General features: G+C 36.7%; 1 protein-coding gene across 1 annotated transcript in view; it reads right to left on the bottom strand.

The window, feature by feature from the left end:
• HEATR5B (HEAT repeat containing 5B) overlaps positions 1-14,508 on the bottom strand; it is a 98,132-nt gene that overhangs the window by 73,858 nt on the left and 9,766 nt on the right. The window contains exons 5-10 of the mRNA XM_081596196.1: positions 11,365-11,514; positions 6,805-6,976; positions 5,222-5,379; positions 3,712-3,961; positions 1,634-1,789; positions 919-1,169 (exon numbers count right to left, since the gene is read on the bottom strand). Coding sequence (XP_081452322.1) covers positions 919-1,169; positions 1,634-1,789; positions 3,712-3,961; positions 5,222-5,379; positions 6,805-6,976; positions 11,365-11,514 — 1,137 coding nt within the window. The remainder of the gene's footprint in view (positions 1-918; positions 1,170-1,633; positions 1,790-3,711; positions 3,962-5,221; positions 5,380-6,804; positions 6,977-11,364; positions 11,515-14,508) is intronic.

Raw genomic sequence — 14,508 nt, 5'->3', positions numbered from 1 at the left:
ACATGGGCTGAGTAACCCAGAAAAAAAAAAATTAAAAATTTAGCTCAGTATAAAGTTGCAAATAATACTTATATAAACACTTAGTATTCCTAAGAAGAAAATCTTCATAGTAGTATATGGTATAGCAGAAAGAAAGGCGAAAAAAAGGTAACTGATTCATGACAGCTATTCAACTTTTATTACGTATTACCAAAATGCTAACTATGGCAACAGTACATTCTCTTGACATTTTGAATATAGCAATGTGAATTATATTTCTAAAACTCCAAAGAAAAGCTCTGATTTCTAAAGAATCAGTATAAGGCTTTTTTAATATCTCTCTAAAATAAATAAATCATAAAATGATACCATACCCAGACAAAACCTATTATTCCTGTAACAGATGTAAATATCAAATTTTAATTAGGGTTTGTCAACTCCATATGGGCTTCCCTGGTAGCTCAGCTGGTAAAGAATCCACCTGCAATGCAGGAGGCCCCGGTTCAATTCCTGGTTGGGAAGATCCCCTGGAAAAGGGATAGGCTACCCACTCCAGTATTCATGGGCTTCCCTGGTGGCTCAGATGGTAAAGAATCTGCCTGCAATGTGGGAGACTTGGGTTCGCTCCCTGGGTTGGGAAGATCCTCTGGAGGAGGGTATGGCAATCCACTCCAGTTTCTTACCTGGAGAATCCCCACGGACAGAAGAGCCTGGTGGGCTATAGTACATGGGGTCACAAAGACTTGGACACGACTGAGCGACTAAGCACAGTACACCATGGCATAACTCCATATAAACAGAATACTATGTCACTTATTATCACAGTAAAACTGTTTTTGTTTGATCACCCAGTTCGACATCAAACACAGAAGGTATTCCAATGGAGACTAAATAAAGCCCATGGGATAGCACTTAAAATTCTAGGATCTTTGTCCATACCTTTCCCTTGGCATGAGGAATGCCCAAAGGACACTGATGAACTCCACCTAACAAAGCAGCCATTGCAAAACTGTATCCACTAACAGCTTCTGGTGAAGTTTTTAAGTTGTTGAGCCGTTCTGCACATCTGTCTAGAAATGGCGTCAACTGGAAAGGTAATGCCACAGCCACACAGCGCAAACACCAGGCAGCAGCAAGTCGAGCTGCCATGCTTGGATGGAGAAGCACTGAAGTCACAGTCTCCAAAAGGCCTAAAAAAAATACTCAAAATTACTCTTTAATAAAGTCACACAATTTAATGAGTTAAAAGACTATGTATAACACCATCATTAATATTGTGTTACAATTTGACACAGATACTTTCAGAACTGGTGTGAAAAAACACACACATCAACTCATAAACAGGTAAGTACTTTAAAGGAAAGTTTTCTACAAAGACCATAGTACAATTATATCCAATGAATTATAAAATGCTGATGTATTCAATAAAGTTTAGAAACAAAACTACCATGACTATTTCTGTCTCTCAAACCATTATTTTAACATTTAATTCAAGATTCACTATCACAGTGAATCCTAAATAAAACCCAACTTTTAACGGATGATTTAAACTGCTAATTACCATGTTAAGCAACCAACTGGGAGTTTATCAATCACACCTATGACTTTTAAAAATATTGAAAAAAATATTCCAGCCTATAAGTGAACAGCACACCTATAGATGCTTCCTGAATAAGAGGGGACGCAGTGGCATTCAGGCTCTGCACCAGGCTCCCGAGCTCCTGCAGGGCACAGACCATCACATGTTGGCTTGCCGCAATGTCTGCTGCTCCAGACTTGTTCTCCCCACTAGTGTCATTCACTACCGCTTCTGGAAGCACAAAATCAGGTATGGAATGTGGCTGAATTAAACCATGATATAATTTTTTGATCTGTACAATTTTGTTTTTAAATTATAAACGCTGAAGAAAGTGCCTGACTGTTAAGCACTCTGTTTGTATCTCTAATAATTAGGGAAACACAAATAAAAATTACAATGATAAAAAATCAATGATGCCCCCAGTACACATTCAGTAAACATTAGGAGCTATTATTGTTACTTTATCATTATCACCGCTATTTCAAGAGCTGCAATGTGTTGGTAGCATCACTGTCAAATTACTGACCAGAAAGAATATCTATAAAGAGAGTGACTTTAGAATTTCTTACTGGGATGTTTCTCAAAGTTTCCATTAATGTTGTTGACCCTTTCCCCCATCTTTTAGCTTCCAATAGAATTGATATGTATTTAATCATGAAACAACTAAAAACTCCTTGTCAAATTACTAACTGAGACTATATCCTGGCCCATAAATTCCAGATACATAGCACTGTGTTTAATTCTTTTACCATTTTAAAAATCAAATGACTAATCTATGACCTCAGGACCCTTAAATGACAGTAACAAACTTTCTTATCTTACTTACATTCATTATGAATTAACAGGCTATAAAATATAGAATAATAGGAAATAACAGATTAATAAATTATGGACTAAAATTAAACACCTCTTTTCTCCTTTGATACTTCTGGACTTGGAAATGCATAGACTCTCTTGGTTATTGATTAGAAGTTCCCTGAACAGGTGCTATCTGTGTGGCTTGCTATTTTACTCCCACCATTTGGCACAGTGTTTTTGGCACTCAAACATTTCTTCAATAAATCAACAAACAAATATCTTTAAAGTTGTGAATCTAGGACAGATTACTACTTTAACATATATAACAATACCTCATTAATTTGAACATCTTTTAATTCCTAACTTTCAGTTAGTCCATTTAAAATATGATTTGCCTAGTAAGCTACTAACAAAAAAATTCACTTTCATTAATTTTATAAGAATTTATTAATTCTCTAAATGTAAAGTCCTGCATATTATACAGTCATTAAATTCTTATTTCTAAAGACATCTGTTAGGCAATATAATTTTCTTGATTAATGTATATTCCCAACAGTGATAAAATAAACTATCTCATAGAATTCATATTTTACCTGGCATTAGTTCCCTAATTGCATTATAAGCACCATGAAGACAGTAACTATCCTACTCATTGTTCAAAACCTGAATTACTGCTTTGCAATCTCAAATACTCAATAACTATCTGTTAATCTGAAAAAGTTATAAAATTAGATACTGCCTAGAAGAGGATTTCTTTTAATTATGAATTACTGAGGCTTCACAGTATACTCTGTAATGGGTTAAAAACCACCTGTAACTGTTTTTAAGTCTTCATATCAAGCCTAATAAGGGTGGGGAAAACAACATGTATTTATAAAACAACAGGCTCCAAGAAGAAAAACCATAATAGGTTATTCCTCAAAGATTCCTCAATATGCTACTGCATACCAGGAGAGCTATAATCAGTAAAGGTACTAGAAATAAAATAGAAAAAACCTAATCTTACAAGCACACTACCCAAATATTAAAAACTCCAATTTACTCTAATTATATGTTGTTTTAATATCAAATAAGAGTACACAATAAAAATGACTATTAAAACACAGTCCAGGGACTTCCCTGGTGGTCCAGTGGTTAAGACTCCATGCTTCTAACGCAGGGGGTGCAGGTTCAATCCCTGAATGGGAAATTAAAATCCCACATGCTGCATGGCGTGGTGGAAAAAAAGAAGGAAAAAAAAAACACATTCCAGAAAGAGATATGAACCAATCAGATCTATCAGTATTTATTAAGGATAACAATAAAGAACTAAATGACTAAATAACCAACAGCACATACATGACATCAGTTCTTACCTACTGCTTTCATTTGTTTTCCAATAGCCTGGCATATTTCTTTGGCAGCTGCAATCTGGGCTTTTTCACCTAGCAAACTGCCCACGGTAGCTCTTAGGATAAAGGAGACACATCGTCTGGAATACACAGCCTCCACATGTGTTTGTGTTGCCCGAGGATGGGAAACCAGATCAAGTACATGAGACAAGAATGTAGCAAAGCTACGCTCCAACCACTGGCCACCCAACGTTGTTACAAAAACAACATATGCCTGTAAACAGATTAAGATACAACGTCAGGTAAATTTATATACACGAACTGAAATTATAGATAAAACAACTACATAAATAACTAATGACAGCATGCGAAATAACTTATCTTTGAGGTTACAATTGAGAAAATTTAAAACTTGAGATCTTTTTAGTACTTGTAGCATAGGATTTACCGGTTGAAGTATCTTTAACTAAACACAGTTCTTGGGATAACAGCTTCATGAAGAACAGAGAGAGAGTGGTGTGAGTAGGAAGAAAAGGTGAAATCACCCTGGGGATGAAGGTGATGGAGGTGATGTGTGTGTGCCGGTGTGTGCACTCAGTCGTGGCCAACTCTCTGACACCCCATGGACTGTAGCTCATCAGGCTCCTCTGTCCATAGGATTTTTCTGGCAAGAATACTACAGTGGGTTGCCATTTCCTACTCCAGGGGATCTTCCTGACCCAGGGATCGAACCCATGTTTCTTGCAATTCCTGCATTGACAGGTGAATTCTTTACCACCGAGCCACCTGGGAAGCCCTGATGAAGATGATACAGTAATAAGCCCCAACATGCTAAATAAATGCTGACCTAGAGCTATAAAACATTTGCTTATGACTATTAGATTGAAATGGTTTACTTCTATTTTATATTTGTTTCTGGAACAAGGTATAATTGGATGATTTTGACTAAGATTACAAAAATATCATTTCATTTTAATGTGTGTGTGTTCAGCTGTGTCCAACTCTTTGTATTAGGTGTTAACTATTATTATATTATTAACTATAATATCTTATTTGGTATTAATTATTCTGAAGTTATCTCACATAAGGTTTAACTTCAGAAGTACATTGGTGATTAAGCAATGATGATAAATCCAAAATACCAACCAATATTTTTAGCTACAAGCATTGTTGAAAAACATTAAATCTAAATTCCTCAAGCCACTTGAATAAAATTTCAATTAAAACTAAACTATTCTACATCTGATTTTCTACCAAGTAAAATTTGGGAAACTTTTGTTAGAGATAGATAGATGTAGCAGATGTAGGTTTATTGACACATCATTAAGTATTTAACTTTCCATATAAGCATGCAATTTATAATTTGAATGTAATTCATTCATTTAGTAAGAGAAATGCTTTGAAAGACATTTTTTAATTATTAAATTTTAGATAGCATTAAAAATCTCTGTATGTGCTATTACTTAGTACAAGTCTTCAATGAAATTTCACAAGTGATATGAACAGGATTCTCTTATTCATATATATTACAAACCTGTGTAACTCCAACTCTCACTTCACGATTAACAGACCCTCCAACTTTCAACATTTCTCCACCACTCTTTAAGAAACCTGACCCTCCACGCAGAAATCCTGTGGCCATGAGTTCTAAGACTTCATCAAAGGTTGCTCGCTTCACATTCTGGCGCATTACTTTCAGGAAAAAAAAGTAAATTTATAAAGCAAATATATTTTGCTGTAATTTAAATGTTTTCTAATAATCTAGTTTTAAAACTCAAGCAATTATTTTTAAGGATACTTAAACTACTACAAAGGAGACAGAGTCATTTATTTTCTTCTAATCTTACAATTTACAAAGTATTTGTAAAAATAAATTTAATTTGGAGGCAAAAAATGCTAAAAAAAAAATGGAAGGTGCTACAAATTAAAAACAATTCAATAAATCTATGCCAAAATAGTCTAACAATTATGCTAATTTTATATGGATGGGAACACAACAAGGAGAAAGTACATCCATAGCAGGTAATGCTAACTGATTACAGCCCTCACTCCCAATTGAGATGGACACAGTGAAACTTTGTGAAGACCATGCTTTCTGTACAACAGTTAATCTACGGGTTGAAATGTCACTGGACTGCAACCAACTTGCTATCCCTGGTAAAGAGCTTCCTACTTCATAAAGTCCTTTCATATAGAGTAGCAAATACAATCTTCACAAAAATTCTGCAGGAGAGGCATAAAGCTCATGATTAGGTACCCGGACTTTAGAATTTGATGCCTGGGTTTTGATTTCACTTAATAGAACACTCATTACACCACAAATGACACCATCTCTCTAAGCCTCAATTTCCTTGTTTATAAAATGAGAATAACAGTAGTACTCAGGATTAATAGGGCTTTTGAAAGGATTAAATAAAATAACTCTGCTATATGCTTAATTCAGTGCCTTATACATAGTTAGCACTTAATGAATGTTACCTATCATCATTATCATTGTTACCTAATTCAGAGATTGAAAAAATTATCATTAAAGATGAAAAGACCAAAGCTCAAAGGGTTTCACAGCAAATAAACATAAGAGCTAGGACTTGAACCTGTAATCTGAGTCTTTTTCTACAATACAGAGATGGAGTAGGCGTGGGAACAGCAGAGCTGGGTTCACTCAACATCTAATACTCAGAGTTGTCCCTGAAGCATCTCTATGGAACTATGGGGCACAGCAGAAATAACTGGGGAAATCAACACTGCCTCTGATTCGGCTTATAATAATGGTCAAGAAAAGAAAAATACTTTGCTATGAATGGAGATTTACTCTGCCAGATTCTAATCCCTGTACATTTGGATGGATACAAAACCATTCCATAAATCTTATTTGCTTAAATGTCCAACATACTTGCTACATGTAATCTTATCCAGTATTATCATAAAAAATGTCCTGACCATATCAAGGAAAAAGCCATGTGGGAACTCCCATTTTATGAAAATGTAGACAAGCATATTTAACAATTTAAATTCTTTAAATTGACTTGGCTAGAAGTAGTAAGTCATCTAGAAGGAAGCATTCCATATATCTTCAAATACCTGTTACAGTCTAGATTAGGGGCTGGAAAATGATACCTGTTGCTTGTTTTGGCATCAGCGCTGTAGCCATGACTGTTCCTAAGAGTTTAGACACTGCCACTCGTACCCCATAGTTAGAGTTTTCCAAAGCCTTAAAGCAGAGAGTGGCTATATTTTCCAGTTCAGCAGTCCACATGAACACAGCTTCATTCTGTAGTTCTAGGAGACACTGGAATTTTTAAAATAATAATAATAAATGAATTAGAACTTAGGACTTCTGCTTCCAGAGACAAAGGTAACAAAAACCAGAATTATTCTCTCTTCTGAAATAACAACAACAAAACATGGACAAAATACATGAAACAACAGTTTTGAAGACACCGGACATCAGGCAATGAAGAATACTAATCCTTAAGAGATTAAAAAACACAAGTTGAACCCTACAGTTGTCCCAGCATACTCCCTTGAGAGAGTTTCCACCAGTTAGGAGGAAATATATAACCCTAAAGTCCTGTGTTAGAAAGAAGAGTCTCAAATCAATAATCTCAGCCTCTAACTAAGAAACTAGATGCTGCTGCTGCTGCTGCCAAGTCGCTTCAGTCATGTCCGACTCTGTGCGACCCCATAGACGGCAGCCCACCAGGCTCCCCCGTCCCTGGGATTCTCCAGGCAAGAACACTTGAGTGGGTTGCCATTTCCTTCTCCAAAAGAAACTAGACGACACAGAGCAAATTCAACACAAAGTAAGCAGGGAAACAGGAAACAATACAGTTCAGAGAGGAAATCAATCAACCAGAAAACTGAAAAGCATAAATGAAACCAAAAGCTGCTTCTTTGAAACAACCAACACATCTGATAAATCTCTAGCCAGACAGGTGAGAACAAAGAAAGAAAAGACACAGATTATCAAAATTAGGAATGAGGAAGTCACATAATTGCAGATTCAATATATATTAAAAGGACAATATATCTGACAACTTAGATGAAACAGACAACTCACTCAAGAAGAAATAGATAACCTAAATAGCCCAATATCTATTTTAAAAACTGAATTTGTAGTTTAAAATCTTTTCCCAAAGAAAACTGGAGACCCAGAGAGTTGTACTGATGAATTCAACCAAATGTTTAAGTAAGAAATGATACCAATCCTATATAAACTCTTCCAGCAAATTCAAGAGAAGGGTATACTTTTCAACTCAACATACTGACCCTGATATTGAAATCTGACAAAGACACTACAAGGGAAGAAAACTACATTCCAATATCTCCCATGTACATAGATGCAAAACTTGTACACAAACTTTAAACAACTCTAATCCAACAACATATAAAATGGATAATATATCATGACCAAGCAGGGTTTATCCTAGGAATGAAAGATTGATTAAAATTCTAAAACTAATCAGTGTTAATTCATTAGCAAGTTGGAAAAAAATTCATATTATTCATCTCAATAAATGCTAAAGAAACATTTAACAGATTATAAGTAAAACTGGGGGAAAATGAACAAGATCAGTGGATTGTGTCAATGCCACTACTGTGTTATGCTGCTTGTAATGCTGTATGCTTTTTTAAGATATTACCATTGGGGGGAACTGGGTATAAGTTTATAAAGATCTCTCTATATTATTTCTTACAACTGCATGAAAACCTGCATACTACATGCTTAGTCACTCAGTCATGTGGACTCTTTGTGACCCCATGGACGATAGCCACCAGGTTCCTCTGTCCATGGGATTATCCAGGCAAGCATACTGAAGTGGGCTGCCATTTCCTCCTCCAGGGGATCTTCTTGACTCAGCGATCAAACTTGTGTCTCCTGCACTGGCAGACAGTTTCTTTACCACTGAGCCACTTGAGAAGCCCCTGCATGTAAACCTACAATTATCTTACAATTATCCTAAAATAAAAAACTTAGTTAGAAAACAGAAACAACACTAGAAATCAAATGTTTTTTTAAAAAAAGGCATTTGACAAAATCTAAAATGCATTCTTGACAAAAACTTCTTGGAAGGCTAGGAATATAAGGGTTATTTCCTCAACCTGATAAAGGTCATCAAAGAAAACTGACAGTTAACATCATACTTAATGGTGATGGACTAAATATTTTCCCTTTAAGGATCAAGAACAAGAAAAGAATGTTGGCTCTCATGTTTTCTATTCAACATAGAACTGAAGTATCTGGTCAGAAGGTACAGTAAGAAAGAAAAATAAATAAAAAGCATCCAGATTGGAAAAGAAGTAAAACTATCTCTATTCATAGACAACATGATTGTCTGTATAGAACATATGATAGAATCTATTTAAAAAGCTGAAATAGAATTAGTAACAGTTTAGGAAGGTTGGTGGATACAAGATCAATGTACAAAACAATTGTATTTCTCTATGTCAGTAATGAACAATTAGAAATTGAAACAAAAATTTTCATCAATACTATTTAAAATAGCGTAAAAATATGAAATAGTTAACAATAAATCTGACAGAAGATATGCAAGGTCTCTGCATCTGAAAACCACAAAATGCTGCTAAGAGTGATCAAAGAAGACCTAAATGAATGAGAGATAGAGATATCATATTTATAAGCTGGACTTAAAGATAAGCTATCAACTCTCCTCAAACTGATTTACAGACTTGATGCAACCTGAATAAAAAATTCTAGACATGCTATTTTTGTAGAAATTGATAAGCTAAAATTTATATGGAAATGCAAAGGACTGAAAATACCGAAAACTATTTTGAAAAAGAAAACGTTGAAGGGCTAACACTATTTGATTTTAAGGCACTATGAAGTTGAGCTTCCCTGATAGCTCAGTTGGTAAAGAATCTGCCCACAATGCAGGAGACCTGGGTTCGATCCCTGGATTGGGAAGATCCCCTGGTGAAGGAAAAGGCTACCCACTCCAGTATTCTGGCCTGCAGAATTCCATGGACTGTATAGTCTAGTCCATGGGGTCACAAAGAGTTGGACAGGACTGAGCAACTTTCACTTTCACTTTCAAAGTTACAGTAATCAAGGAAGGTACATCAAGATAGATGAAGAGTTCAATGAAACTATTCAGAGATTCCAAAAACAGACCCACAAGTATACAGACAACTGCTTTTCAACAAAGGTGCAAAGGCAATTCAGTGAAGAAAAGATAGCCTTTTCAACATGGCACTAGAATGAGTGAATATTCATGTGCAAAACAAAACAAAAAAATCTTTGATTCATACCTTGCACTATATACAAAAAGTAACTCAAAATGGAACACATACCCAAGTGTAAAATTATAAAACTCATTTGGAAAGAAGCATAGGAGAAAGCTTGGGCTAGGAAAATTCTCAGATACAATGCTGTGCTGTGCTTAGTTGCTCAGTCGTGTCTGACTCTTTGCTACTGCATGGACTGTAGCCTGCCAGACTCCCTGGACTGTAGCCCACCAGGCTCCTCTGTCCATGGGGATTCTTCAGGCAAGCATACTGGTGTGGGCTGCCATGCCCTCCTCCAGGGGATCTTTCCAACCAAAGGATCAAACCCAGGTTTCCCAAAGTGCAGGCGGATTCTTTACCATCTGAGCCACCAGAGAAGCCTATGAATACCACAGTGGGTAGCCTATCCCTTCTCCAGGGGAAATTCCCGACCCAGGAATAAAACTGGGGTTTCCAGCATTGCAGGTGGATTTTTCTTTTTTACCAGCTGAGCTACCTGTGAAGCCCCTTAGATACAACACTAAAAGCACAATTAACATTAGAAAAATTGATAAACTGGATTTTGACAAAATTTAAAACTTCTCTTCTTAGAAAGGAATGATTTAGGGAATGAAAAGACAGACCACGGGGTGGGAGAAAATATTTGCAAATCACCTATGTGATAAAGAAATATATAAAGAACCTACAAAGTACTCTCAAAACTCAATAATAAGAAAACAAATAACTCAATAAAACAATGCAAAAATTTTTGAATGACTCTTTATCAAAGATATGAATGGCAAACAGGCACCTAAAATATGATCATCATTAGTCTAGAAATGCATATTAAAGCCACAATGAGATACCTGTACATATCTATAAGAATGGTTAAAAGTTAAAAAACTGGCAATATGCAATGTTGATAAGGGACATGGAGAGAATCTCATAATACTTTGGAAAAGGTGGGAACTTCTCCAAAAGTTAAATGTAAATCTAGAACATGATCCAGTCATACCACTCCCAGGTGTTTATCCATGCAAAATAAAAGCGTGTGTCTATACGAAAACTAGTACACAGATGTTTACAATAGCTTTTTTTGTAATAGCCCAAATGGGAAGCAACCTGAATACTTATAATAGGTGAAGGAACACACCAATTGTGGTATATCCATACAATGAAATACTACTCAGCAATAAAAAGAAATGAACTATCGATACACGTAACAACACTGGCAAATCTCAAAATAATTATGCTGAGTGAAAGAAGCCAGGCCAAAAAAAAAGTACATACAACATTATTCCCTCCTATATATGACTCAAGAAAATGAAATGAAACTAATCCATGGGAACAAAAATCATACCATATTTTAAAACAAAGAAAAAAAAAATCATTGATTATTTAAGAGCAAGCAGGTTAAGAAGCAATGTTATAAACCAGCTGAGAACTAACCTTGGCAACTGCACATCGAACAGCCATTGACCTGTCAGTTAAGAGGGACCTGGCATTCTTGTAAATATCACGATGACAGGAAGCTGCTGCACCACCCAGTCCATTCAGAACTTTCTGTAGACTCATTAAGATTTCACTTCGCCCCTGAGACTACACATGAACATAAAGAAAATTCCACATTTAAATAAGAACACATCAATACACAAAACTTCTCTGGAGCTAATGGCCTTAACTCTAAACATAAATAGTAAGTAATGAAAAATAAAAAAGTATTCTAAAATGTATCTAAAAGGTAAAAACAATTACTAACTTCAACAAAATAATACCTGAGAAATTATGTTACAATAAGGAACATAATTCTAATGTTTCTAGGACATAATTCTAATGTTTCTAGGATCTGTTGAAGTGCAAATAATGAGAACATGACAAATTCAAAAGCTTCAATATAATAATCTCTCAAGGATCCCAACTTTCAGAATGTAAAAAGTTACAAAAAGTACCTAAGTATTGTAAAGCATCTAAAAGAGGAATAAAATATCCAACAGTTTAAAAACTTCTCAGATATATTCCAAACTATGAAATTATTGGGACTAATTTGAACTGTTGTTTTTGTACTGTCACAGTGTTTGGTTCATATTTCTGATAGTATACTGATTTAAATATGGATCTCTTTCACTAGATCGTAAGCTTTTTGAAGTTGAGTGGTAATCTTATCCACCTTTATAAGCCTAATGCCTGAGAATATGTCCTCAACTCTTGTTTAATAAATGAATAGACAAAGTGTTCTTAGAAGAGGTGTTGTCCAAGAAACGTTTTGTTTTCCTAGGTGAAGAATTAGACTATGAGACCAGTGCTTGGTCTATTTCTAGTTAACCCCCACTGAACAAAGAATTTTCAGAAGCAATAACAAATTGAAATGACAAAACAGAACTGTCTTTATATTATATTAGCACTGTGGATTGAATACTGTCCTGCCAAAAGACAAGATCAGTCCTACGCCCTGTTACCTGTAAACATGACTTTTTTTGGAAGTAAGGTTCCCAGATAACCTTAGGAAGCATCACTATGAACAAAGCTAGTGGAGGTAATGGAATTCCAGTTGAGCCATTTAAAATCCTAACAGATGATGTTGTGAAAGTGCTGCACTCAATATGCCAGCAAATTTGGAAAACTCAGCAGTGGCCACAGGACTGGAAAAGGTCAGTTTGCATTCCAATCCCTAAGAAAGGCAAAGCCAAAGAATGTTCAAACTATCACACAATTGCACTCATCTCAGTTCAGTTCAGTCGCTCAGTCGTGTCCGACTCTTTGCGACCCCATGAATTGCAGCACGCCAAGCCTTTCTGTTCATCACCAACTCCCGGAGTCTACCCAAACCCATGTTCATCAAGTCGGTGATGCCATCCAACCATCTCATCCTCTGTCGTCCCCTTCTCCTCCTGCCCCCAATCCTACCCAGCATTAGGGTCTTTTCCAATGAGTCAACCCTTCGCATGAGGTGCCCAAAGTATTGGAGTTTCAGCTTCAGCATCAGACCTTCCAATGAACACCCAGGATTGATCTCTTTTAGGATGGATTGATTGGATCTCCTTGCAGTTCAAGGGACTCTCAAGAGTCTTCTCCAACACCACAGTTCAAAAGCATCAATTCTGCGGCGCTCAGCTTTCTTTACCGTCCAACTCTCACATCCATACGTGACCACTGGAAAAACCATAGCCTTGACTAGACGGACTTTTGTTGGCAAAGTAATGTCTCTGCTTTTAAATATGCTATCTAGGTTGGCCATAACCTTCTTTCCAAGGAGTAAGCGTCTTTTAATTTTATGGCTGCAGTCACCATCAGCAGTGATTCTGGAGCACTCATCTCACACACTAGCAAAGTAATGCTCAAAATTCTCCAAGCCAGGCTTCAACAGCATGTGAACTGTGAACTTCCAGATGTTCAAGCCAGATTTAGAAAAGGCAGAGGAACCAGAGATCAAATTGCCAACATCCATTGGCTCATTGAAAAAGCAGGAGAGTTCCAGAAAAAAATCTGTTTCTACTTTACTGACTATGCCAAAGCCTTTGCCTGTGTGGATCGCAATAAACTGAGGAAAATTCTTCAAGAGATAGGAATACCAGAAAAGCTGACCTGCCTCTTGAGAAACGTGTATGCAGGTCATGAAGCAACAGTTAGAACTGGACATGGAACAACAGACTGGCTCCAAATAGGAAAAGGAGTACGTCAAGGCTGTATATTGTCACCCCGCTTATTTAACTTCTATGCAGAGTACATCATGAGAAACACTGGGCTGGAAGAAACACAAGCTGGAATCAAGATTGCCGGGAGAAATACCAATAACCTCAGATACACAGATGACACCACCCTTACGGCAGAAAGTGAAGAACTAAAGAGCCTCTTGATGAAAGTGAAGGAAGAGAGTGAAAAAGTTGGCTTAAAACTCATCATTCAGAAAACTAAGATCATGGCATCTGGTCCCATCACTTCATGGCAAATAGATGGGGAAACAGTGGAAACAGTGAGAGACCTTTATTTTTGGGCTCCAAAATCACTGCAGATGATAACTGCAGCCATGAAATTAAAAGACACTTACTCCTTGGAAGGAAAGTTATCACCAACCTAGCTAGCTGCTAAGTCGCTTCAGTAGCGTCCGACTCTGTGCGACCCCATAGACGGCAGCCCACCAGACTCCCCCGTCTATGGGATTCTTCAGGCAAGAACACTGGAGTGGGTTGCCATTTCCTTCTCCAAACCTAGCTAGACAGCATATTAAAAAGCAGAGACATTACTTTGCCAACAAAAGTCCATCTAGTCAAAGCTATGGCTTTTCCAGTAGTCACGTATGGATGTGAGAGTTGGACTATAAAGAAAGCTGAGCACTGAAGAATTGATGCTTTTGAACTGTGGTGTTGGAGAAGACTGTTGAGAGTCCCTTGGACTGCAAGGAGATCCAACCAGTCCATCCTAAAGGAGATCAGTCCTGAATATTCACTGGAAGGACTGATGTTGAAGCTGAAACTCCAATAGTTTGGCCACCTGATGCGAAGAGCTGACTCATCTGAAAAGACCCGACTCATCTGAAAAGACCCCGATACTGGGAAAGATTGAAGGCAAGAGGAGAAGGGGACAACAGAGGATGAG

The sequence above is a fragment of the Giraffa tippelskirchi genome, chromosome 4 (genome assembly GCF_054371585.1).
Source record: "Giraffa tippelskirchi isolate mGirTip1 chromosome 4, T2T-mGirTip1v1.2.pri, whole genome shotgun sequence".
In the NCBI taxonomy this organism is placed as follows: Eukaryota; Metazoa; Chordata; class Mammalia; order Artiodactyla; family Giraffidae; genus Giraffa; species Giraffa tippelskirchi.
This window is presented reverse-complemented; position numbering and strand designations above follow the sequence as displayed.